Genomic DNA, 23,869 nt, shown 5'->3' with positions numbered 1-23,869 from the left:
ACAAGCACAAAATGCACTCCTTGTTAAGGGAACTCGGCATAAAAAAATGTGTGTAATGTAGGCTATTAAATAATAGCATTCAGTTTTGACACTTTCTGTTACTGAGTTTGTATTTGGTACTCTGGGTTATACTGTTTGCCATTTCCATGGAAACGGTGAGATTGTGACATATTTACACAGTAATGATGTCATAAAGAGCATACTGAAGTACAACTAAAGCATCAGGAGCTGGCTCCTTAATGCAAACTTCTGGCCAGGGCTTGCAAGACCAATTTTTTTCTCCTGACGGGTGCCCTTTTGGCAAAGGTTGTACTCGTACGTGAATATGATTTAATGCTTCCTAATGGCAGCTCTCTGTCACGCGCTGGAAACTGTGAGGCGGGATTTAAAACGAACTGACAGGGAAATAAAAAGGCGTTTAAGGCTTCTAGACATGAGTTGCTGCCCTAAGTTTTGCGATGTGCAGGCCCACTGCTGCTGTGATATAAATCTCCATCCATACTGTTGCTGCCTTCTCCATCCGTACCCCCATTGCCTGTGTGACATACTATGTTGCCGTCCCTGTCGGCCCCTCTGCCTCTCAACCTTGGAGCGGAAAGCTATTAGAGCTAAAATAGAAGCTGAGCAAGAACTGGCCAGGTAAGTCTGTTTCCTCTTCCTTCATTTTACTAAATCAAGAACCAGAAGGGAATGAAATGAGAATGAATGGTACTTAGTTCCATTGGTCTTTGAAACAGAGGCTGGGAATAATTTGTCTTACATGCCTCATATTTTTATTTGGGATGAAAAATAGTCCAGGGTTCTCCAACCTTGATAACTTTAAGACTTGTGGACTTCAACTTCCAGAATTCCTCAGCCAGCTTTGCTGGGAGTTGAAGTCCTCAAATCTTTAAAAAAAATAATTATTATTTGAATTTATATCCCGCCCTTCTCCGAAGACTCAGGGCGGCTTACATTGTGTTAAGCAATAGTCTTCATCCATTTGTATATTATATACAAAGTCAACTTTTATTGCCCCCAACAATCTGGGTCCTCATTTTACCTACCTTATAAAGGATGGAAGGCTGAGTCAACCTTGGGCCTGGTGGGACTTGAACTTGCAGTAATTGCAAGCAGCTGTGTTAATTTTTGTTGTTGTTAGTTGTAACAAACTGCATTAGTCTGTAGAGCCACCAGAGTTGGCTCTAAAAGTTGCCAAGGTTGGAGACCACTGGTATAGTCTGTTCTCAAGAAAGAGCCTGGCAGTTTAGTGAAAGTGGCAGTGATTGCTGCTGGGAGCAAGGAGGGTCAGAATGGTATACCAGCATCATGGCATCACAACACAAGCCCTGCCTTCTCTTTATTTGTGTCATGACATCACATTGAGCCCCAAAGGGTCAGTTTGCTTCATCATACCACGGATCTGTAGACAGAATTCGTCATTGGGTGTTCAAAGTTTCTCAGAACTATTTAACCAAGATAGCACAGAAATATTGTATGTCATGCTGCAATTTAATGTAAACTACCCAAGCATGTATAATGCATATTTTTCCTAATATCTGAATTGATGGTGAGTATTTTATGTATTTTATGGAATTTTTAGCTAGCATGAAGAAAAATTCTTCAAGAATATCTACTGAAAAAAGCGAAGCAGCTTTAAATACAAGACATGGCTAGTTCATTAATTTTAATTTTCATCCAATCTTGGGAAAAGTGACAAGGCAAGAAGTGGAAGGCTTAGGAGCACAAGAGGCTGTTTTGAAAACAGTCTACAAGATTCTATAAACAAAAAAAGCCTTGAGAAAACCATAACTACCAATCCCTTCCTTGCAAAGATAGGAGAAAGAAATATAAAGTTTAAAACATGGAACATAATATAGACTAAGAATTTCTTCCCTGGACTTTCTAGAAGATTATCTTTCTCACTTAAAGAAGATACCATTAATTAAAATTAATGGTATCTGAAATAGGCTCCATTATTCTATCCATGCCTTAACCTTGGTTTCAATGAAAACTTTTTTGGAGGGGAAGAGGGCAGGTAGGTATTGTGGTATGCTGGTGAAAGCCTAAGGGAAAAATAAAAGTTAAATATGATCCGGAATATTATGCCTAATGAAAAATCAAACCTACAGCTTGGTCTCTGTCTTCTTCCTAATTAGTCTTCTGCAGAAAACTGATCATTTTTTTTGAAGAGTAATATATTGTTGCTTAGTAATAACATGCTCAAATGGAAAGCTAACAATAATGAATTCTAGAACAAGGGGATGCATTATTTTTCTCACAATTAGGCAGCAACAAGATCGACCCCTTTCAATTAAAAGTCAGCAAAAGCAAGTTTATTTGTAAAATGTATTTAAATTAGCAACACATCAGAAGCTACATATGTCTCACAGGGAGACTCTCATATGGAAGGTTCACCTATCTCTAGACCTCACCTGGCCATGCTGAAAGCAAAAGTGATTTTCCAACCATTGTGAAGAGCATCCGGTTGCAGAACGTTGACTCAGCCTGGGAAAACAGTGGCAAATATGGCTCTTGGTTAAATGGTGTAACACGATGCAACCATTTGTCTGCAACAAGGATTCCAGTGGCTGCCTTCTGTAGCAGCTGAAATCTAATTTATTTAAAGGCAGCCTCAACCTGAATACATTTTGGTTGGGCAGTCTGAATATAGCTAAGTCTTCCAGAGCCAAAGTTCTTTTCTTATCTTTAGGACTATATTTTATCTATTATAAAAATTTGCTTGGTGTTTGGTTCAAAATAGATTTACATTCTGAGAGTGAGAAAAAGACAGAATTTACTGGTACATTTTAAAGGTAGATCATTCTAATCTGATACCACCATTTTGTCCAGGTTTACATGTTGCATTAAGCCAACTGGTATAGAGAGAGTGTTGTAGTGGGTATGGCTTAGTGTGATGTGTCTGAGCCCAGACAATTGTATGTTTAACAAGCCATTCTGATGAGGAACGTTACATCCACATACCAACCAGATGAAAATAATTAGTTTGAGGTCATACATGACTATATAATTGGATAGTCCAATGGAAAGTAGATATAGATATAAAATTTCATTGTGCCACGTGTAGTATTTATTTGAAAAATGAGAAACTTGTGATCGAATAAAGATTTTAAAAGTCTTCAAGTTTTCTTCAGCTCCTGGAAACTTCATGGACAGTTCCATGAAATTTTCTTGACAAAATTTGAAAATGGTTTATTAGTGCCTTTTCCAAAATATGTGTGTAGTTGTTGATAGGGCGGGGTTTTTTTTTTAGATTTCTGTCTTAGCCTAAATTCCCCTGATACTTCTGAACAACATCTCACTTTATCTGAACTAAGGGCCAGTTTATCCTGTTAAAGTACCCAATCCACAAATCATACTAAACCTGTGGAGTCCTTGGTGCTCTCTAAACTTGATTGTTTGCTGCGGATGTTTCATTAACTGACTAGATAACATCAGTGCTAGTGAGTGTGAGGTTTGCTTCCTATTTATATATATTAACACAAACACCTGCCTGTTGGTGGTGGAGTGATTTTCTCCTTAGTAGTGCCTTGATTTAGGGTATTGTTTTCTGCTTATTTGTATGGTGTCGATCCCTGCTTATCTATATGTGGGCTGCTGGAGAGGATGTGTTCTGATCTTTTTGATTCCTTCCTAGCTTTTTGTCTTTTTCAAATAGTGTGCAAATGTACCTCCATCAACACTTGTGGTATAAGCTACTGGATATAACCAGGGCAAACCTCAGACCAAGGGTGAAATCTACTTACCTTCCTTACCAGTTCAGAAGTGCATGTGCCCCGCCCGCATGTGCGCAGGGATGGGTGGAGCCTCGCAATGCGATTGATACCGGTTCTCCGAACTACCAGCCAAGATCGCTACTGGATCGTGTGATCCGGTCTGAACCGGGAGCATTTCATCCCTGCCTCAGACTCACTAGCATTTATGCTGTTACCTAGTTGGGTAAGACAGCATCTGCAAGCAAGCAACAAATATCGGGAATACCAAGAACTCCACTGGCCAATCTGAGCTACATATATTCTCTTTTGTTTGCATTTTACCTTATAATGCTGTTTGTTTAGCATTAACAAACTCCAGTAGATAGGTTCATATCACACTCAGCATTGCGTGAATAACAGCCTAGCAAAAAAGAGAGTATTCTGAAACATGATTTGCGTCATACATTTTTCCAATTCTTTTTTTAGCGTCCTTTGACAATCTTTCAGCATTTCCTAGCTGGTGCTTCCCAATACAAAATTTGTGTGGCTGTGTCTTGTGTATAATCATGGCAGTAATGCCAACACTGATAAGAATTTCAGTAATTTAACATTGCAATGACCTTGTCGTTGCTAACATCAGTAGAATATAGATGAGTTCAATCCTGAATCATTTCTTTTAATCTCTACAGCTTAGTTTCCATCAACATTTGAGATGTATTAACTTCTAGTGCTAAGTATTGAACTATGTATAACATCAGATTTGTACAGGATATTCTAATATTTAAATTGGTATGTTGCACTCTGATCCTCGTCTTTGTTATAATTGCAGGATTCGAAGAAGGGTTTGTAAAATGATGGCAGCATGTAGTCGTCCAAAGCTTTTAGCTTTAATGGATGTTAAAGGTTTTGATCCAGAAGACATTACAGTGAAAGTGCAAGATGGGAAGGTTAAAGTTTGTGCTGAACATGAAGAAGAATTTAAGACTTGTAGAGGGAAAGAATACAACTATTCAACTGTCACCAAGGAGATCTGTTTACCACCAGGGATTTGTGAGAATGAAGTAACGTACAGCATAGGACCGACCAGTCTTGTGAGGATAGAGTCACCTTGCTGTGTACCTTGTTGTGGGCCTCCTTGTTGTGGGCCTCCTTGTTGTGGGCCTCCTTGTTGTGGGCCTCCGTGTTGTGGGCCTCCTTGTTGTTCGCCTCCTTGTTGTCTTAAACTTTAAATAAGTTTAAGACTTAACACTGGGCAACCAGCTCTGGTAGCTGTACAGGGTAAGGATGGGACACCACTCTGCTCATGAAAACCACCCTTTGATCATGTGTTAGGAAATGTGTAAACTTCTTCCAACAATGACAACGTTGCACATCAATTGGTTTGACTGTACATTTTTTTTTGGTGGTGAGGGGAACGACGTTATTTGTTCCTTGAAGAATGCCTGCTTAGTTGGCATTTGAAACAGGGATAGAAAATAGTATTTTTTATTTTTCTTAAGAAAGCTTTTATAGAAGGGAAGTAACTCAACATATGCTTTGGCCCTTCCATTTAAAAAGGCACTGAATAGCAGAGGGCGGCTAAGCCTGTATGGCTCAGTCACTGGAGAGTTGCTGCTAGTTAAAACAGAAGGTATCGGAATTAATGGCAAATAGTCTGAGTGAAGGCAACTTAACTTCTTAAACTTGTAGTATAATACAAAGAAACTTGTGCCCAAGCAACTTTTAATTAAGTATGGATACTAGATGTTCCAACCTAATATTAGATCCCTACAACCTTTTATGATGATATGGCTTTTGACATTTACTAAAAGGTTAAAAAAATGTGTTTCTAACTCTCTGGCTACCTCCCATCCGGAGTAGAACAACAATCTCAGAAAGTGCACACTGATGGTTGGCATGATGGTGAGGGAGGAAGCCTAAGTGGATCCCCTGACTTGCTTTGTACCATTCACATGGTACCCTGCTGTTTTGCAAGTGGTAGAAAAGATAATCTGTCGCTAGTGGGGAAGTAAAATTTAGCTGATGGGTTTCTCTATGGGCTTTCCCACCCATAACTTCCCCCAGCATCATGTCTTTTGCGTCACGTCACAAAATGCCTGGGCTGACTTTGCCCTTCTTTATAGGCTTTGATCTCAATCTTCCTAGAGTCATTTGCCTCATTCCAAGGGTATCTGACCTTCTGGTACAGTATCAACTGTGGACCAGTGGGTGAAATCCAATTTTTTTTACTACTTGTTCTGTGGGTGTGGCTTGGGCATGGCTTGGTGGGTGTGGCAGGAGAAGGATATTGCAAAATCTCCATTCCCACCCTACTCTGGGACCAGCCAGAAGTGATATTTGCCAGTTCTCTCAACTACTCAAAATTTCCGCCCCCGGTTCTCCAGAACCTGTCAGAACCTGCTGGATTTCACCTCTGCATGTGCACAGTTGTACATATATCCATGCAGAAGTCAATCCCATTGAGATCAATGGAAGATTTCAGGTAAGTAGTTCAGATTCCAGGCTGTTTTGCTGTGTATCCAGGGGAAATGGCAGGACAGTAAAAGGTGGGGAAAAAACTTGGAATCCAAAATTAGCACATTGTTGAATGACAGCAAGGAAATTAAGACTATAAGTTGGAGGGAATCTTACTCCAGCAGCTGTCATGGTCCATATAAATTAGAGTTTAACTCCCAGAATTACCCAGCCACCATAACTGGCTAGAGAATTAGAGTTGGGGCCAACACATCTTGACACTGATAATGGAATTAGGTTGTGGAATTCCAGTAATGTTAAATCATCAAGTATTTTGTAATAACATTTTATGTTTAAAAAAACCTCACTTGAAGCTTGTTTTAATTTGGTGCTAAAATAATTTTAAAAACTCCCGCAATCCATATAAATTAGGATTGATCTATCTGGACTAGAATCACTGCTTACTAATTTCTATGCAATTAATTTATCTCATTGTCAGATAATATTTAATTTATAGGATATCCACAAACAGTATTATCACATAGTTTGCTAAATATCAAGAACAAGGCAGCCTTGTGCTGCAATTTTATACAAGAGGATAAATTTAGTTTTTTTTTTAAAAAAAAAAAGCTTGCCCAATTTCTACCACTCGTCCACGGTATTGATTTTCTGATATTTCCATCATATCTTTTTAGGGGTGTATTTTTTCTCCTATACACTTCTGATTTCTCCAATCTTATCACCTCTTTATCATGAAGATCAGAAATGTACATCCTGAAGACTCAGAGCTAAATCAAAGTCTTAGGGGGCCGCAAAAAATGTTTGCCAAATTGTTCTGTTTACAACAGAAATTATAATTGGGTTTGTCAAGGGAAATAGATCAACTGCAGATAATAATACATAAATGGTAACAAACACAAATCAAATAGATGAAAATGGGAAACTGTTTGGGCTAATTAAAGCATGTGCAAATGCTAGTAGTGGGTGGTATGTGGTCTGTTCAAGGGATGAATGTTAAATAGAAGAAGGCTGATAAGAGGAGCATGAAGCTACCTTTTTCTTCTTTGACAAGAAGAGCGGCAGGTGCGAAATGCTTCCGGTTCGGACCGGATCTCCCAATCCGGTAGCGATGGCAGTGGGTGGTTCGGAGAACCGGTAGCAAAAATCCCTCTCCCCCCACATGCCCAGCTGAGCTGCGTGATTATCAGGTTTTGTTTTTTACTTTTAAAAGCATTTTTCCTTTGGCCGAAAAAATGCTTTTAAAAGTAAAAAAAAAAGCCTCTGATGATCACGTGGCTCAGCTGGGATGGTCAGAGACTTTTAAAAGCATTTTTACTACAACCTCTTCAGCTGTTTTTTAAACGTAAAAAATGGCTGAACGTAAACATAAAAAACGGCCGTTTTTTACTTTTAAAAGAAAAAAAAAGTTGGCCACGCCCACCCAGTCACATTACCCCACCCCCCCACATTAAGCCATGCCCACAGAACCAGTAATAACAAATTTTACATTTCACCACTGAAGAGCGGCATACGTCAGAAGAAACAAAAGTTCACCCAATAGAGTGGAAACGGGGACCGTAAGAACAGTGTGTAGTAAACCAAGCAAAAGGATTAATAAGGAATGGTTGGTGAATGAATTGATAATGAATAAACGAGTGAATGAGCAGTGTGAAAGAATGTAGGTCTAATATTGAGAAAAAGAATGAGGATCAAACTGCAAAATAAATTTGTGAAGGAAGGGTGAATTGTCAAGAGAAAGTTGAGGTTGGTTTGGTTAGCTCCTCAAAAACCTGAGAGATGTTTAAAGAGCAAAAGGCAATAAATATATGAAGCAATGAGTGGAAGTTAAAGCATGAATAATTTGCAAAGCTAGATATAGGGGGAACATTAAATTGTGTTGGTGTAAACTATATTTAGTTAAATTTATTTGCTTACTATTATTCCCTCTCTACACTTTGCCCAATGTTCATTAATAAAAAATGGAGAATGGTTTTAGAACAGAATAGAATTTTTTATATATATATGAATGTAGGAAAAAGTAATTAAATGCTAGATAAAAATCTAGCAATAATTAACTATATTTAATTGTAATTAAATGTAAAGGAAACAAAACCAAAACTGATTTTTATCTGGGCTTTCAGCTACAAAGTGTGACCCTCATGCCAAAGAGCCTCGTCTACTCCTGATACGAATAGTTTTATTTTAGAATAGCAAAGGTCACTTTCTATTAGTCATCTATTGGGGATGATTTAATGAATCATGCAGGAAATTGGACTTGATAATTTCTTCCAATTCAGCAATAGAAATTGCAGCACAGGTCAAGGATTTCCTGAAGTTTCCAATAAAGTTTAGATCTGTTTTAGCTCAACATGTGTTGATGGGATGTGGGCTTGGCTACTTGTTCTCAGATCAGACAATTCCCTTTTACTGCTCTTTATGTTGATACAATGTGCCCACGATCCTGATTGTACTTAGACCATCGTCGCATTTTTCCTGTTTGTTAACAGAGAAAGTTTTTGGAACACAGCATTGGATGCCATTTTGTCATTCCACATGGCAGGGAGTACATATTGACTAAATAGATGTAGCCAGGTGAGCAGCAGAAAGCCTACAACGGTCTCAACAGATAAAATGGGGCAAATAATTATATTGTAAAAATGTTCCCCTTCCACTATATTACAGGCATTCTATTCAGATCTGTATAAATAATGAAATTTAGTAGGGAAAGGACCTGTGAAGACCTGATGGGAACTAAAATGATTTAACTCTTTAATAATTATTATTGGGGTATAGGTCAAGATGATAGCTCAGCACACAGTAGGCATCTAATTATTATAATTGTGCTATCATAATAATAACATCTGGATGGTGCTAATGGACATTTGCCTGGACTTAATTTGTGAGTATGGTTCAGAGGTGGGTTTCAGCAGGTTCTGACCAGTTCTGGAGAACCGGTAGTGGAAATTTTGAATAGTTCAGAGAACCGGTAGTAAAAATTCTGACTGGCCCTGCCCCCATCTATTCTCTGCCGCCTAAGTCTCAGCTGATCGAGAGGAAATGGGGATTTTGCAGTAACCTTCCCCTGGAGTGGGGAGAGAATGGATATTTTACAGTATCCTTCCCCTGGAGTGGGGTGGGAATGGAGATTTTACAATATCCTTCCCCTGGAGTGGGATGGGAATGGAGATTTTACAGTATCCTTCCCCTGCCACACCCACCAAGCCCTGCCACGTCCACCAAGCCAGACCCACAGAACCGGTAGTAAAAAAATTTGAAACCCACCTCTGATATGATTGTGTTTTTATGATTTGCAAATGTAGACATACATCTTCTGTAAGAATATGTGCACTAATAGGTGTGAAGTCCACACATGAAGGTCCAATTAAATTGATTTGTTGTTGCTCATGCCTGTGCATGGGAATTTTCTCAACTAACGGTTAACACCTGCTTGAGGTAAGATAAGAGTCAACAGAAGCCAAGAGAGGTTGGACTCTCTTTATGTAGGGATTCTAGGCTGATCACTCCTTTAACTCCACTCATAGGTTCTACCACTTTCTCCTATTTGTACATATTATATGGCTATGTCAGTATACAATTACTTTCATAGAAAAACTTATTTGTGCCATATTTTTAAGCAAGCTCTGCATATGTATTAAATATTGGCTCATCTAGAAGCAAGAGCTTACCATCATTGAATATCTTCCCCTCTTTTCAATTGTTTTTTCTCTGAAAAATAAACCACATTGTATGTCCCTACATTGTGAGAGATGGTTACACTATTTCCATGTACACAAGTTGTAATTCATTGTGAACTATCCTAAACTATCCTAAATCAGCTTTAGTATCTTTCTCAAAGTGTACAGATGCTTTGTTTACTACCAGCAAATGTTTCTGCACAGAAAATTTTGATTTATAGATACCCTAATCCACGGGTGTCCATCTCGATCGCATCATGTGATGTCACATGACATATCGCAGTGTTTTTTGCTTTTGTGGAGCTAGGGTGGGAGTGGCCAGTGCGTGATGCATCTGGCCTGCGGGCTGCCAGTTTAACACCCCTGCCCTAATCAAACTTCAGCTGATCTTCCAGTCTTCACGAAAATAAAAGACATTGAGAGAAATTTGATAACGTTACCACTAGGTGGCATGTATTTGTATAAATTAAGCATCACTCTATTTATATTTTCAAACAGGTGAAATTTTCCCATGCCAAAATAAGCATGGCCTCATTCTCGTTTTAGGCTAATCTTAGGGCATGGATATTGATTTTCCTTAGGTGGGCCAAAGGTATTCCTAGAACAGAAACCTAGTAGAAACTCCCATGCAATTCCTGCTTTACAGTACATAGCACAATGTCATCGTTTTATCTTCATATCCATGAGTCAGTTTGGTGTACTGGTTAAAGCATTAAATGAAAACTCAGGAAAGTAACAGTTCTGGTCCTTCTTTAGGCAAGAAGCCAGCTGGGTGACTTTGGGCTTTCACACTCTCTTAGCTTTAGGAAGGCAAATCACTTCTGAAAAATCCTCCCAAGAAAACATCAGGAACTTGTTGAGATTGATTCATGGATTTCTTGAGAAGGCATGCACAAACAAACCCCCAAATTATATGCATAGGTTTGCATGTATGTGTGGTTGCAGATGTGCGGATGTTCTCCCATGGGCTCTTTCTCTGGGTAAAGGGAGGACAGACAAAAATGGGGGGGGGATGGCAATGTTAGACCCCCTTGAACTCTTGGAGAAAGGCAAGATAAAGCCCTAAAAATAAATAAATTATGCACTTATGGCAATAAGTATGGAACCTTTTGTAGCCAAAACAGCACCATCCTAACAAAACAGAATATATTGTGACAGGCTTCTCCAGTTTGCAGGAGTAAACACACTATTTAAGAATGAAAGGGGGATTTCCAAAAAGTTGAATGAATGTTGAATCTTCTCAGACTCAGACAAAAATGACAAAACGGAATCTAAGGAAGATGGCACGAAATATTCTGGGAAAGATTGGAAGACCCTGAATCTCAAGTGGGAGTTAGTGAGATGGAAACAGGAATTGCAGTAAGAGTCCAGATGCAGCTGTGGACAGTGACTCATCTGAAATTCAACCATTTTGCTTCCATCTTATTTAAATTTATTTTTGAGGTGGTAGATCTGGACTGCCTTTTGAGGAAGTAGTTCTGTAGGGCTGGCTTAGGTTGGTGTACTCAGAGGCTGGTGGATTCTATTTTGTTCCCACAAGATCTAGTCTAGAGGATATTTGAGAAAAGGCTGACCACTCTGTCAATGACCTGGTTGATGCATGGAATAAAAAAGAACATGATAGAGTGGCTGGTAGATGACACAGTGTCCTGTGGTTCCAGTCAATACTCTGATGCCCTTTGAGGACTTTGGGCAGTTATTCATAGACAAGAATTGTTTGCGTTTGAATTGAACTTTAATGTCAAGTTCAGCAATAACACACATTGGGTAACCACTTCATTGGCTATTAACATCTGCCTGAATCAGTTCTGATGCTTGTAGTCTAAGAAAGTAGTTAAGGTCCATGAATCTCTTTGTACTACAGCTTTCATATTAATCCCTCCCCCCAAGACGGGCTTATGACTCTATAGATTCAGTCTTGCCAGTGATCTCTCAGTTTAACACCTGTTTTGTAGATAGATTTCCTTTCTACCTTCAGGGAACTAGTAATTAGATTCTTTCTTTTTAAAAAAATCTTGTTTTTGATCCAAGATATTTTAGCAGCTCTCAGCTGTTGCCCAATATTTTATATTTACCCAGCCTGATGAATAGAATGTTGCAGCTTCAGATATGGTCTGTCCATAGTGATTTGTATTGCAAATCACTAAAAATACAGCCTTTCTCCCTTTATGGATTTGCTGGATATTGCTATACATTGTTCTGTTTGTTTGTAACTACAGGTAGCCTTTAATTTACTGTGTGGTGGCACAGTGGTTAGAATGCAGTACTGCAGGCTAAGTCACTGTTCACTCCAGGAGTTTGATTCTAACCGGCTCAAGGTTGGCTCAGCCTTCCATCCTTCCGAGTTCAGTAAAATGAGGATCCAGATTGTTGGGGGCAATATGCTGACTCTGTAAACTGCTTAGAGAGGGCTGTAAAAACACTATGAAGTGGTATATAAGCCTAACTGCTATTGCTAATCACAAATGGGACCAAAATTTCATTATTAAGCATGGCAATTGTTAAGTAAGTCATGCCTAATTTTATGGCCTCCCCCCCCCCCCACATGCTTGTTAAATGAATCACTGCAGTTGTTAAGTCTTTGGGTGAACTCCATTGATTTTGCTTTTTGGAAGCCAGACGGGAAGGTCATAAATAGCGACCATATGACCCCAGGACCTGCAACCATCATAAATACATCATATGACTTTGGGAATTCTGCAACAGTTGTAAACACCACTGGTTGTCAGTTACTTTTTTCAAGGACTACCTGTACTGAGCAGCAATTGCTCATGAAAAACCATCAGATGTGCTGCCTCATTTACAGAAGGAATTCCAATACCAAACTTTTAGCTGTCAAGGTTTCCCAGATGCAACCTTTTCCGCAATCACTCTCATGAACCATTTTGTCAGCTGGATCTCCAGCATAGGATTCTATTTTGATGCATGCTTGCTACCAGCTGCCATAGTAATGGGAAGAGAGGGCATGGCATTTGGGTTGGGGAAGTGAGCTGGTGAGGTGAAATCCCATGTGAACTGGAAGAGAGGTTTGATCTCAAGAATTATTGCGCTGACGAGTGGAGTTGTTTACACCCTGTCAAGGCCAGCCATCCTCGGACTCCAGATGGACAAAATACCTGAAGATGAGCTTCACACAACATCATACTGGACGTTGATTGGACACTCAGCAGGGTACCCTGGGGGGGGGAGGCTTTGGGAAACTTTTAATCTGTAACTTTTGTGCATTTTGAATCAGATCTTGCCTTGCTTTCGCTGCTATCATTTCAAACTCAGTAAAAGTACTCCTTCTCTATCTCAGTGAAGTTGGGGTTTTTCTTTCTTGGGTTTTGAAAGGAGGCAGGCCTGGCAAATTTCTTCTATGGCCAGTTGTTTTGCATGTTTGTTTCCTAATTGCTGCAAAGTCCTTTCAAGATGCATGACACACTGACAGGTAAGTATCAAGTTAAAAATTCTTTTCTTTTGACTCACACCCCCACAATAAGAACTGCCAAGCAGGTAAAGATGAACTAAATTTCATATGGAATAATTTAATGAAACAATAGCATCATAACAGAGCAGACAAAAACTACAAGTATTAAATTCATCTTTCAGCAAATATAAATATGAGGAAATCTCCATTCTTTCCTACCTTTTGTGCACCACAACTTCCTCATTCTCTGGACCATTAAGCAATGTTTTTATTCTTTGATATTTGTCTAGCATTATAATGATGCACCACTGGACACATGTCAAAAACCTGCGTCATGGTCTTAAGTGTTGGCTTACAAAGAAAAATGCAGCCTTAGTGAAGAGGTAAATGCTAAAGAGACAGAGAGCTTTTAGAAAGGGGAGAGGAACCAAAAACAAACATAAGAGATAATAGAAATACATTAAATACTACATGGCTTTGGCTATGTAGATTATTCCAAAATGAGTATATTAAGGATAATGGATATGTGCAGAAGCAGCGGTGAAATCCGGCAGGATCTATCCGGCTCGCACAAACCGGTAGGACTGGTGGCGGGAGGCTCCGCCCATCCAGCGAGACCTAATTAGGTTCTATTTTTGACCCTCTGCGCATGCGCAGAGGAGGCCTGCGCACTCACATTTCCAAACTGGTAGCAAAGGTAAGTGCATTTCACGGCTGTGCAGAAGAGTATGGAACTAATCTTAAAGAAGGAATGCAAGAATACTAGGTAAAAATTGGCATTGCACTGGGAATAAAGAGATTAGAAAGAAACCCAAGGTATCCATCCTTGATCATCTTTGGTGTAAAAGGGGGTAAAAGGAAACTTTGTCAGATTTCTAAACTCTGATAAACTACAAGAAAAAAGTACTATTCCTGGAATACGCCTCTTGTCTGCTTGCTGATCTGACCTATCTGAAAGAGCTAAATGTGTGCCAGAAAGTTTGCTTATTCTTCTAATGTATATTGGCAATAAACTGAATTTAGAGAAACAGACTAGTTCAGAATGGAGAAGAAAAAAGTGAGAAAAATGCATATTTCTCCCACATCTTTTTAACTTACAGAGTAAATGTATCAAAAACAAATGGTAAGATTGGAAAAAATTGTGACCTGAATCAAAACTGAAAGCTGGAACACTAATTGTTTGAGATTGCTAGAGGCAATAAGATTGTTAACTGGAATTAGGCAGGAGAAATCATTATAAAAATGAAAAAATTAAAAATTGAAGCAAAGGTAAATTAAACCTATTTGCTTAATGACTTTGCAGTCAATTGTTCTCTTGGTTTCTTTGTTAAACTCTCAATGTATTCTAGCAAAACTTTGTATGTCAGCATTGTTGGTAAGGTTTATAAATTGTTTACAATCATTTAAGGATATTCTTTAGCTAGACTCAAATTTCATTTCTCCATTTATAATGTATTGTAATGCCATTACTGAAACAATAATACTAAACCTATGATTATTGGCATTTTTATTAAAAAGTTTGTATAGTCTAAATTTGAATAGCTATATTAAAATAAATTTAGGTGGCAGGCTATGTTTTTCTACTTAATGTCACAGTAATTTTTTCTATTGTATGTTAAACAAATGGGAATCTAGCCAGAAAGTGATAATGAACTGGGCAATATACTATTCTTCATTAATCTGCAAAACAACAAAGAAAAACCACCCAGCTAACAAATATTATTTCTTCTCAGTTTTATTGAATTTTATAAACCACAATTTGGGGTGGGGTGTTTGATATAATACACTATTTCACTAAGCTTTACTTATAAACTATCATGACTTGCACAAGATAGAATTGCACTGATTTCATTTATTGAAAATACAATGATATGGGTTTACACCCCAGTCATAGGTCTGAACAAATTGTGAATCAATGGAATTTGGTGGAATTTATGGAAACCTATCATGTCTGCTTTAATTAAAGTATAATTAATAAGTTGTGAAGAACTGAAAACATTTTAAAAATCATATATTACAGGATGAACAGGACAGATATCATCCACAAGATGAATATTTGGCTATGAAAGCCAGGGATTGGTTTTGGAAAATATAGTTTCAGAAGAATTTGTAATTGGCTGGGTCAATTTGGATGCTTGCCAGTTCCGTTACTTATAAGCTTCACGGCACACCAAATGCAGGACTGCCCTCGTAAGATATTTATATTTGTCATGTGTCAACATGTCTGAACATTTTAAAAATAACCCTACAAGCTTGCTCATGATGCATTTGATATCTGACTCTCAGATTTCCAAAGTTTTAAGTATTTAGAATATTTAAAATATGAGATTTTTGATTCAGAAGCAACCTCCCAAACACATTTGCTTTTGATTTATGGAACCCCTTTCTGAAGAAATGGTTCCAGGAAGTGATGGTGGGAGAGATCTAGCCAGAGATTCCTTCTCAGTGGATTGCTTCTTTTTTAACATCTACAATCACCGGAGGAAATCATCTGTCAGCACAGGAGTCAGGATCATCTATATGCTGACGATCCCAGTTCTATATCTCATTCCTAGGCTGAATAGGCAATAAAGGTGGTGACCCAGTTCTTGAAATCTCAAGAGTCTGGATGTGGGAGGGAAAGACTGTGACTGAATCACTGCGAGACAAAGTGGTGTTGGGTTTCTGGGCCCACCAGTTCCAGGGAAATTCCATCTCTGATTCTACTGACAGGTGGTCCACAGTCTGGGACTTTTTCTAGATTTACAGCTCTTATTTGAAGAGCAGGGGACAGCTGTGGCTAAGAGGATACTGTTAAATCTCGTGTACCAATTGTGACCATTTGTGGTCTGGGAAGCCATGCTTGTAGCCACTTACTTCTTGTTTGGACTACCTAAACATGCAATATGTGGAGCTGCCCTTGAACAATATTTGGAAGCTACAACTACGGTCGTACAGAACATGGCAACCTGGACATTAATGGGTATGTCCTGATATACTTAGGAGATCACAACACAACCTTGCCCCTTTTGGACATATGTCACGACATACATATGTACAAAATAGTGCTTTAAGTGCTAAATCACCATTTTTGTAATTCTATCATCTTACACACGTGATTTGATGCTAGACATTTTTATTATTTATTTATAAAATTTATAGGATGCCCATTTTATCTCAAGGTAACCATGAGTGGCTTATTATTACATTTATATCCCATTATTCTAAATGCTCAAGGCTCAAAAGGAGAATTTACAGGTCATTGTTACAAGCAATCATGCAAAGATTGTATAAAACATCTTCTTAGTAATTTACAAAAGATCACTAAGTTCAGAACACTTCAAATAGTGTGTCACACTGAATTGTAATGTCATTTTTATAATAAAATATAAAAAACTGAGAGAACACATGGTATATTAAAGAAAATTACATTTATTGTAAACAAGTATAAAGTACATAAGAAATCTTGTGCAAAATCTTAAGTAGTCACAAAATAGATATTACAATACTCTATAATTTTGTATTTATTTAGTATAGTAAGAATTGAAAAAATGATGGCAAAATCACTGTATACACATCTAGGACTGATGACTCGACTTTCTTTGCTTCATAAGTAATCCATCATTTTCCAATTTTATGTCATTTTAAATTATAACTATAACATATAAAGGTCAATCATATTTCTATTGTAATCTATTTTAGAGAAATTTCAGGAAGTAACATAGCACACTGCTTTTGTTCTTCCTGGAGAATAAAGCTTTTGTAACTCTTAAATTATCCTTTAAACAAAGTGCACTGTATCAAGGTTTCAATGATATAGAAATTTAAATGTATAAAAGAAACACACAATTTAAACACACAAATAACAAAAAATGCTGAAGTACAGCTAATAGTACAAACTGTGACGCTTTCAAAATAGTAAAAATTTATCTTTAGAAATCCAGCCATATGAAACCACTTTCTCAATGATATACTTAAGTTATACAGAATTGCTAAATTAGTTATACTTTATATACCAGGAAATGAAGATACATAAACTTAATCTCAGGAAGTTGATAACCACATTCCCATCATCATTCACAACTGAGAAAACAGCAAGTATTTCTACTTTAAATTTTCAGCATTCTAGTATTACTGGAACTTATCCCTGATTCTGTACCATAAGCTGAGATTCTGCATTTTGTTTGCAACAGCATTGAAAACATTCCCACATCCTAATGTCAGCATCTCTCTCTAGTTTATACTCAGCTACAGAGGACACAGGAACAGCTCTTTCCAGAATTGGCATTGACGTTTCCATGTCTCCTTTCTCCAAGCACAAAAATGCCTGCTACCCTATATATCACAGCCAAGGTATACAGATAGCCATTGCCTGTTTCAATCTGATAGTGTAGAACCACAGACTTATTCTGCAATGTTTTTTCACATTACCATTGGTACCAGTCATACACTGGGGGGAAAAAAAGAAGCTAAACAGCCTCTTTAGACAAAGTTATTCATTGATCAGCCACAGAACTATGTGGTGTAACAATATCATTTAGCTTGCTCACTTCCATCTGCCAGTTTGGTAATTTTTTGGCTGACAGATGGCGACGTGCATGTTTTGTTAAATGGTCACTCCTCATGAATCGTCGACTGCACATTGGGCAGGCAAATTTTTTCTCTCCCGTATGTGTTCTGCGATGGCGAGATAGTTCGTCAGAACGGGCAAATCTCCTCTCGCAGCCTTTCCAACTGCAGCTGAATGGCTTTTCTCCTATAATACAAAATGAAGAATTAATGGCACAAGTGTTTCTGTATCTAATTATAAATAAATAGGAAAAAAAACTTTTGAAAAGTAATAATGGTAATCATATAATCCAGGGAAAATCTTATACCTACTATATTTTTAGTTCAATATTATCACAATACAAATTATAATTAATGTCTCCAAGTTACACCTGGCAGATCTTCTTTTTATTAAATGAAATTTTAGTAACAATCTGTGAAGGTTGACAATAGCTGTTTTATTCTGAGAAGGAATCTAAGTTTCAAATTACAAATCTGAAAAGCTCCTTATCTTCAAGTGATACTTTCCTTCCTTATATATCATGGTTCCTCACAAAAATGTATAGACCAGTATTGGCGAAACTCTTTGGCACAGTGTCAAAACCGGAAGAGCAGCTGCCCGGTGCACATTTGTGTGCTGGGAAAAGGATCTTCCGGTTTCTGGCGTGTACATGCGCACTGGCCACCTTGTCTTCTCGTTTCTGGCGTGCATGCACACGCGAAGACCAGCTGGCCAGTGTGCTGGAACCCAGCAGAGCAACAGGCGATGGCTTGCATGCCCAAAGAGATGGCTCTGCATGCCACTTCTGGCATGTGTGTCATGTTCACCATCACTGATATAGACCAAAACATTTGGAAAGAATTGCATAGGTGAGTAACAGCAAATCTCCCCATCATGTTAATGTCACCAAGAAGTTCATTTAGAATTTTTCACACTAGACAATTCCTCAACTTACCTGTGTGTGTTCTAACATGTGCCTTTAAATGGGAGCTTTTGAAATATGTTTTTCCACAACCCAGGTAGTTACAAACATGGCTTCTTGTTCTGAGAGAGTCAACAGATGGAGTGATCTTTGTGGCAGGAGGGACCAAACCTGGAGCAGGAGCAATAGGGGACAGTCTGGTGCTGTGAGGACTGGTCACCGGAGCCTTGGCATTCTGCACAACAGTCTGTGGAACTACAAACATAACTGCTGCTTTGGGAACTTGAGTTCCCATGAGGACCATTGGATGACAAAGGTTTGATGGCAATTGACCACAAGGAGTGTTAGATACTATTGCTGTCACAACAGAGTTGTTAGCAGACAATGGAACCATCTGGCAAACCAATGGCATAGAAGAGACTCCTCCTACTTGCACAGATGATGGAGGGGCTACCTGTGAAGCCCAAGAGACAGATGGAGAAGTATCAAGTAAAGTCTGTGGGAAAGGCACTGGGCTGATGGCCTGCAATGGACTTTTGGATTCTTTTATGGCTGACAGCTTATCTTCAGAAAATGCAGTATTCAGCAATACACTTTCACAAGATAAATTTTGTTTTTCTTCTGTATTGTCTTCTGAATGTGATTTTGTACTGCCATTCTGGTTTGCTTCCCCCATGTTAACATCATACTTCCTAACATGATCTGTTCTTGCTGGACAGGTTATGCTACTGCAAAGCTGAGCATCTGCTGTATGGCGAATGACGCTGGTTGCTTGAGCTCTCAATATTCTTGGCACTTGAACATTTTGGGTCTTGTTAGGAGATGCTGTAAAGACTTGATCAGAAAGGTCTGGATATGGCTTGTTCTGTACACAAGGTGGCGCTGATGTTGCTGGATGGACTGCCTGAGACATTTCAAGGTCAGCAGAAGGGCTGTAGGGTGGAGTTAAACACTGAACGAAACAAAGCGAAGAGAAGTGAGCTATTTATGAGGACTTGAATTCTGCAGATTTTAGCTTTTATCTTAGAGATGTTATCTTAGAAGAAGTGCTAATAAACTAAGCAGAGCACAGCACTAAGCTATAATTTAGTAATTTATAACAGAATAAAACTTACAAAAGCTGGTATCGTACGAAAATCAGCAGGAGGTAGCAAGTTGTCTTCAAACTCCTCAGATGAATCTGAAGCTGGCGTCATTGGCCTCCGCTCAGCATACTTTTTGAAGTCTGATTTCCAACTGCAGCTCATGTACATGAGAGCTTCCACTGCTTCAAAAGCACTCTTTTCATTGGTATAGTTCCAATAACACTTCCTGAGGCATTGCTTTTTAGCAATCATCTCCATTCCCTCTTCCTAAAAAAAAAAAAAAAAAGGGGGGGGGGGAATGGACCATTTTTCAGTTATTAAGTAACACAAAGGTGTTGATCAGCTAAAATGATTAAAAATGCAAAACCTGCCAAAAAGTCACAAAAATGAATTATATAAAGAACAGAAAGTTTCAGTCCAAATTTATTTTTTCTCTATCCTTGAGATAAGATTTTAGGATATATAAACATAATAATCATAACAATTATCTACTTTCTTTAAAATCAATACTATCAGGAAGTCAAATAATTCCATATGATTGCAAAATATTTAGAAGCTGACTTAGCAAGGCTGTTAAGTTAAAGTAGGCCACTGGACCAAAGATCTTACGTTTAAGCTTTTCACAAGGGATTGAAGACTTGGTTGTACCCTTGGGCCCAAATGCTAAGTGAACCACACTAGTTGACTTGTTTGATCTTGGTTTATAATTTTGTTACAGAGTGTGAATATGAATGTTTTCAGATCTTGGGTATTTGTAACATTTTCCATTACTTTAACAAATTGTGTTCAGTTGTGATTTGGTCTTAAGAGACAGTACTGTCAGGTGAGCAGCCATAACAATTGCTTAAATAAATGCAACATCATAACGACGTTCCATTTTTTTGCCACATTCAAACAGTAGTCTAAATGTTTGTAGTCCCACACTGTAATTCTACCACTGTTCATGCTGTAAGTTATCTTTGGACTGTTGAGTTATTCAATTCCATGTTTTCCTACGTGCAAAAGTAACCACGTTTTGTGTTTGTGTTAAAGCAGGGGTCCCCGACCTTGACAACTTTAATCCTGGTGGACTTCAACTCCCAGAATTGTTTCCCCGAGACTGAGCGGCTCTGACGCCTGGCCTCTGCGAAGTCACAGCGTCTACGCGGGCGGACGGAAAGACTGTTTTCAAATTGGAAACTCCGGAGGGAACCAGGTTGCCAGCAGAGGCCGCTGAGCAAGTCAGGGTTCGAGGGGAAAATCGAGGCCAGGGAGTTCCTCGCTCCGGCAGCCGGATCTTGGAAGCGAGCCACGTTCACCTCAGAGCGCCTCCGACGTGACTCACCCGGCCTTCCGAACAGCTCGCCTCCCCCTCCTCCCAGGGCGGCCCCCCTCCTCCCTCCATTGGTTCCTCGAGGCAGGCAGCACGGGCTGCGATTGGTTGTCCCCGCCCGAAAAAGTGGGCGGAGACATGTGAACAAAGCGTGATCGGGGGCTGCTCCTCAGCGTCGGGGAACGTGAACTGGGCTTTGCCGCGCGACGACCTTTCACCCACTTTCTCCGCGGCCTCCTCTCTCCTCCCCCCCCGCCCCGCCCGTCATCCGCAAGTCGCTCCCACGCCTGGAGGCAAAGCCGGGTGGGCGGGTTGGCAGGCTCGCCGGAGCAGGGCGGCATCCCGCCTTCCCAGAAAGGCTCCAATACCAGGGCGCGCCGCGACGGACAGACCTTGGCCTCAGCGGCCCCGCCGCCCACCTTGTTCCCGCGCCAGCCCGATTGGCTCCACAGCCGCGGGGTCGCCTGGTGAAGGCGCGAAAGACGCTGGACGGTTAAAGCTGCCCGCCCGCCTGGCTGCACGAGCGCCAGGACCCCAGGGCTGCTGGTGGGGGGGGGAGGGGCCGCTGTGGGGGCGAACATTGCCGCCAAGGCCGGTCACAAGAAGAAGAGGCGGAAATGCGAGGGAAGCTTTTCTCCCGCCCTCACATCACCACCGCCCCACTGGCCTTCTCCGCCTCAGCGACCCCCCACCCCTCCCGGAGGCGTCTCTCGGCCGTCCGGGAGTGGCGCTTCCTGAGCCGTTTCGACCTTTCCGTCTAAAGCCAGAGCCGCCCAGCCCCCCCCCCGGCTTTCCGGTTTCTCGCTTGGATTTCACGGCTCTTCCCTCCCTTTTGCCGAGGTTATTTTCAGCGACTGTTCACCCTTGCCGTGCCTCGACTTCCCAAGCGCCGAGGCTTTAGTCTCTTTGGCTTCGCTTTCCGAAGCAGCCCTTCCAGCTACCATAACGTCTCGGCCCTCCGCCCCCGGCCCCGCAACTGCTCAAATTAGCAAACCTCTCATACGAGCGCCTTCTCCCCGTTCCTCAGTGTCCCGCCCGAAAAGTGGGCGGAGACATGTGAACAAAGCGTGATCGGGGCTGCTCCTCAGCGTCGGGGAACGTGAACTGGGCTTTGCCGCGCGACGACCTTTCACCCACTTTCTCCGCGGCCTCCTCTCCTCCCCGCCCCGCCCGTCATCCGCAAGTCGCTCCCACGCCTGGAGGCAAAGCCGGGTGGGCGGGTTGCAGGCTCGCCGGAGCAGGGCGGCATCCCGCCTTCCCAGAAAGGCTCCAATACCAGGGCGCGCCGCGACGGACAGACCTTGGCCTCAGCGGCCCCGCCGCCCACCTTGTTCCCGCGCCAGCCCGATTGGCTCCACAGCCGGGGGGGCGCCTGGGGAAGGCGGGGAAGACGCTGGGCGGTTAAAGCTGCCCGCCCGCCTGGCTGCACGAGCGCCAGGACCCCAGGGCTGCTGGTGGGGAGGGGCCGCTGTGGGGGCGAACATTGCCGCCAAGGCCGGTCACAAGAAGAAGAGGCGGAAATGCGAGGGAGGCTTTTCTCCCGCCCTCACATCACCACCACCCCACTGGCCTTCTCCGCCTCAGCGACCCCCCACCCCTCCCGGAGGCGTCTCTCGGCCGTCCGGGGGGGGCGGCTCCTGCGCCGTTTCGGCCTTTCCGTCTAAAGCCAGAGCCGCCCAGCCCCCCCCCCCCGGCTTTCCGGTTTCTCGCTTGGATTTCACGGCTCTTCCCTCCCTTTTGCCGAGGTTATTTTCAGCGACTGTTCACCCTTGCCGTGCCTCGACTTCCCAAGCGCCGAGGCTTTAGTCTCTTGGCCGGCTTCGCTTTCCGAAGCAGCCCTTCCAGCTACCATAACGTCTCGGCCCTCCGCCCCCCGGCCCCGCAACTGCTCAAATTAGCAAACCTCTCATACGAGCGCCTTCTCCCCGTTCCTCAGTGTCCCGCCCCGTCGAACCCTAACCAGCCTCCAACACAAGACACGGATTCCCCTCACGTCCTCCAAGGGCTCTCCATTGACCCCTTGGAGGCTCCGTCTGTCCAATTGTCCCTCTGTCCCTCCACCCTTCGAGGCTCCATTGACCCCTTGGAGGCTCCCAAATCTCCAATTCCCAGCAAAAGTTTGCTTGGGATCCCTTCGCCAATTCCACTAGGTTACCTAGCAACGTTAGTGCGCCTTTCCATTTGCCCCCCCTCCCCATTTTCGGTCGCCTTCCTCAAAAATAGATCACTTTTAATAGTCGCGCATTCATCCTGGAGCCCCAACCCTGCAGACTTCCCCACCGTGGGTCTGGCGTGCATGCCGCCTCCCTCTCCCCTCCGAGGGGCAGCTCGCGCTCCCCGCCACCCTCCCCCGAGAACCCGTTTCCTTTTTTTACACGCCTCGCAGGGAAGCATATATATATATGCACCCTCTTTCTGAACAGATCAGTTTTTCGCATCTCTTTGCGCACCCAAAAACAAGATTTTTCCCGCCAGGGCTTATTTATCCTGCCTCGATAAGCGATTATTTTTTCCGCCTCGAGCAGCTCAGATCTGTACTTACTGTGTGCTGGAAAGCAGGCTCTCCAAAATTTAGCATGACTCCGATGGCAAGCCTTCAGCGTTAGGCGGTGGACAGATGCTAAAAGAGCGGGCTGCGGTTGTTGACAAGCACCGTCCCCCTCCCCGCCTCGGACGTTCTCTGCTTGGCGCTGCCTTTATTTTTCTCTTTTTGTTCGCGGGCAGCTCCCCATTCAGGTAGTGTCTCCCCAGCATCAGCGTAGACGGAGG

The 23,869-nt window shown here is 41.5% G+C and overlaps 2 protein-coding genes across 2 annotated transcripts; one reads left to right on the top strand and one right to left on the bottom strand.

Moving 5' to 3' along the window:
• Positions 1 to 343: 343 nt before the first annotated feature.
• ODF1 (outer dense fiber of sperm tails 1) lies at positions 344 to 4,924 on the top strand. Its single transcript, XM_058175040.1, has 2 exons — positions 344 to 639; positions 4,525 to 4,924. The coding sequence occupies exons 1-2, from the start codon at positions 344 to 346 to the stop codon at positions 4,922 to 4,924; spliced, it is 696 nt and encodes a 231-aa protein (XP_058031023.1).
• Positions 4,925 to 16,646: 11,722 nt separating this feature from the next.
• On the bottom strand, positions 16,647 to 23,829 carry KLF10 (KLF transcription factor 10). The gene is made up of 4 exons (XM_058174890.1): positions 23,643 to 23,829; positions 19,819 to 20,055; positions 18,737 to 19,655; positions 16,647 to 17,988 (listed from the first exon to the last, which is right to left on the bottom strand). Exons 1-4 carry the CDS (start codon positions 23,676 to 23,678, stop codon positions 17,729 to 17,731), a joined length of 1,452 nt encoding a protein of 483 aa, XP_058030873.1. The 5' UTR covers positions 23,679 to 23,829; the 3' UTR covers positions 16,647 to 17,728.
• Positions 23,830 to 23,869: the final 40 nt, after the last annotated feature.

Source organism: Ahaetulla prasina, chromosome 3 (genome assembly GCF_028640845.1).
Source record: "Ahaetulla prasina isolate Xishuangbanna chromosome 3, ASM2864084v1, whole genome shotgun sequence".
NCBI classification, from domain to species: Eukaryota; Metazoa; Chordata; class Lepidosauria; order Squamata; family Colubridae; genus Ahaetulla; species Ahaetulla prasina.
This window is presented reverse-complemented; position numbering and strand designations above follow the sequence as displayed.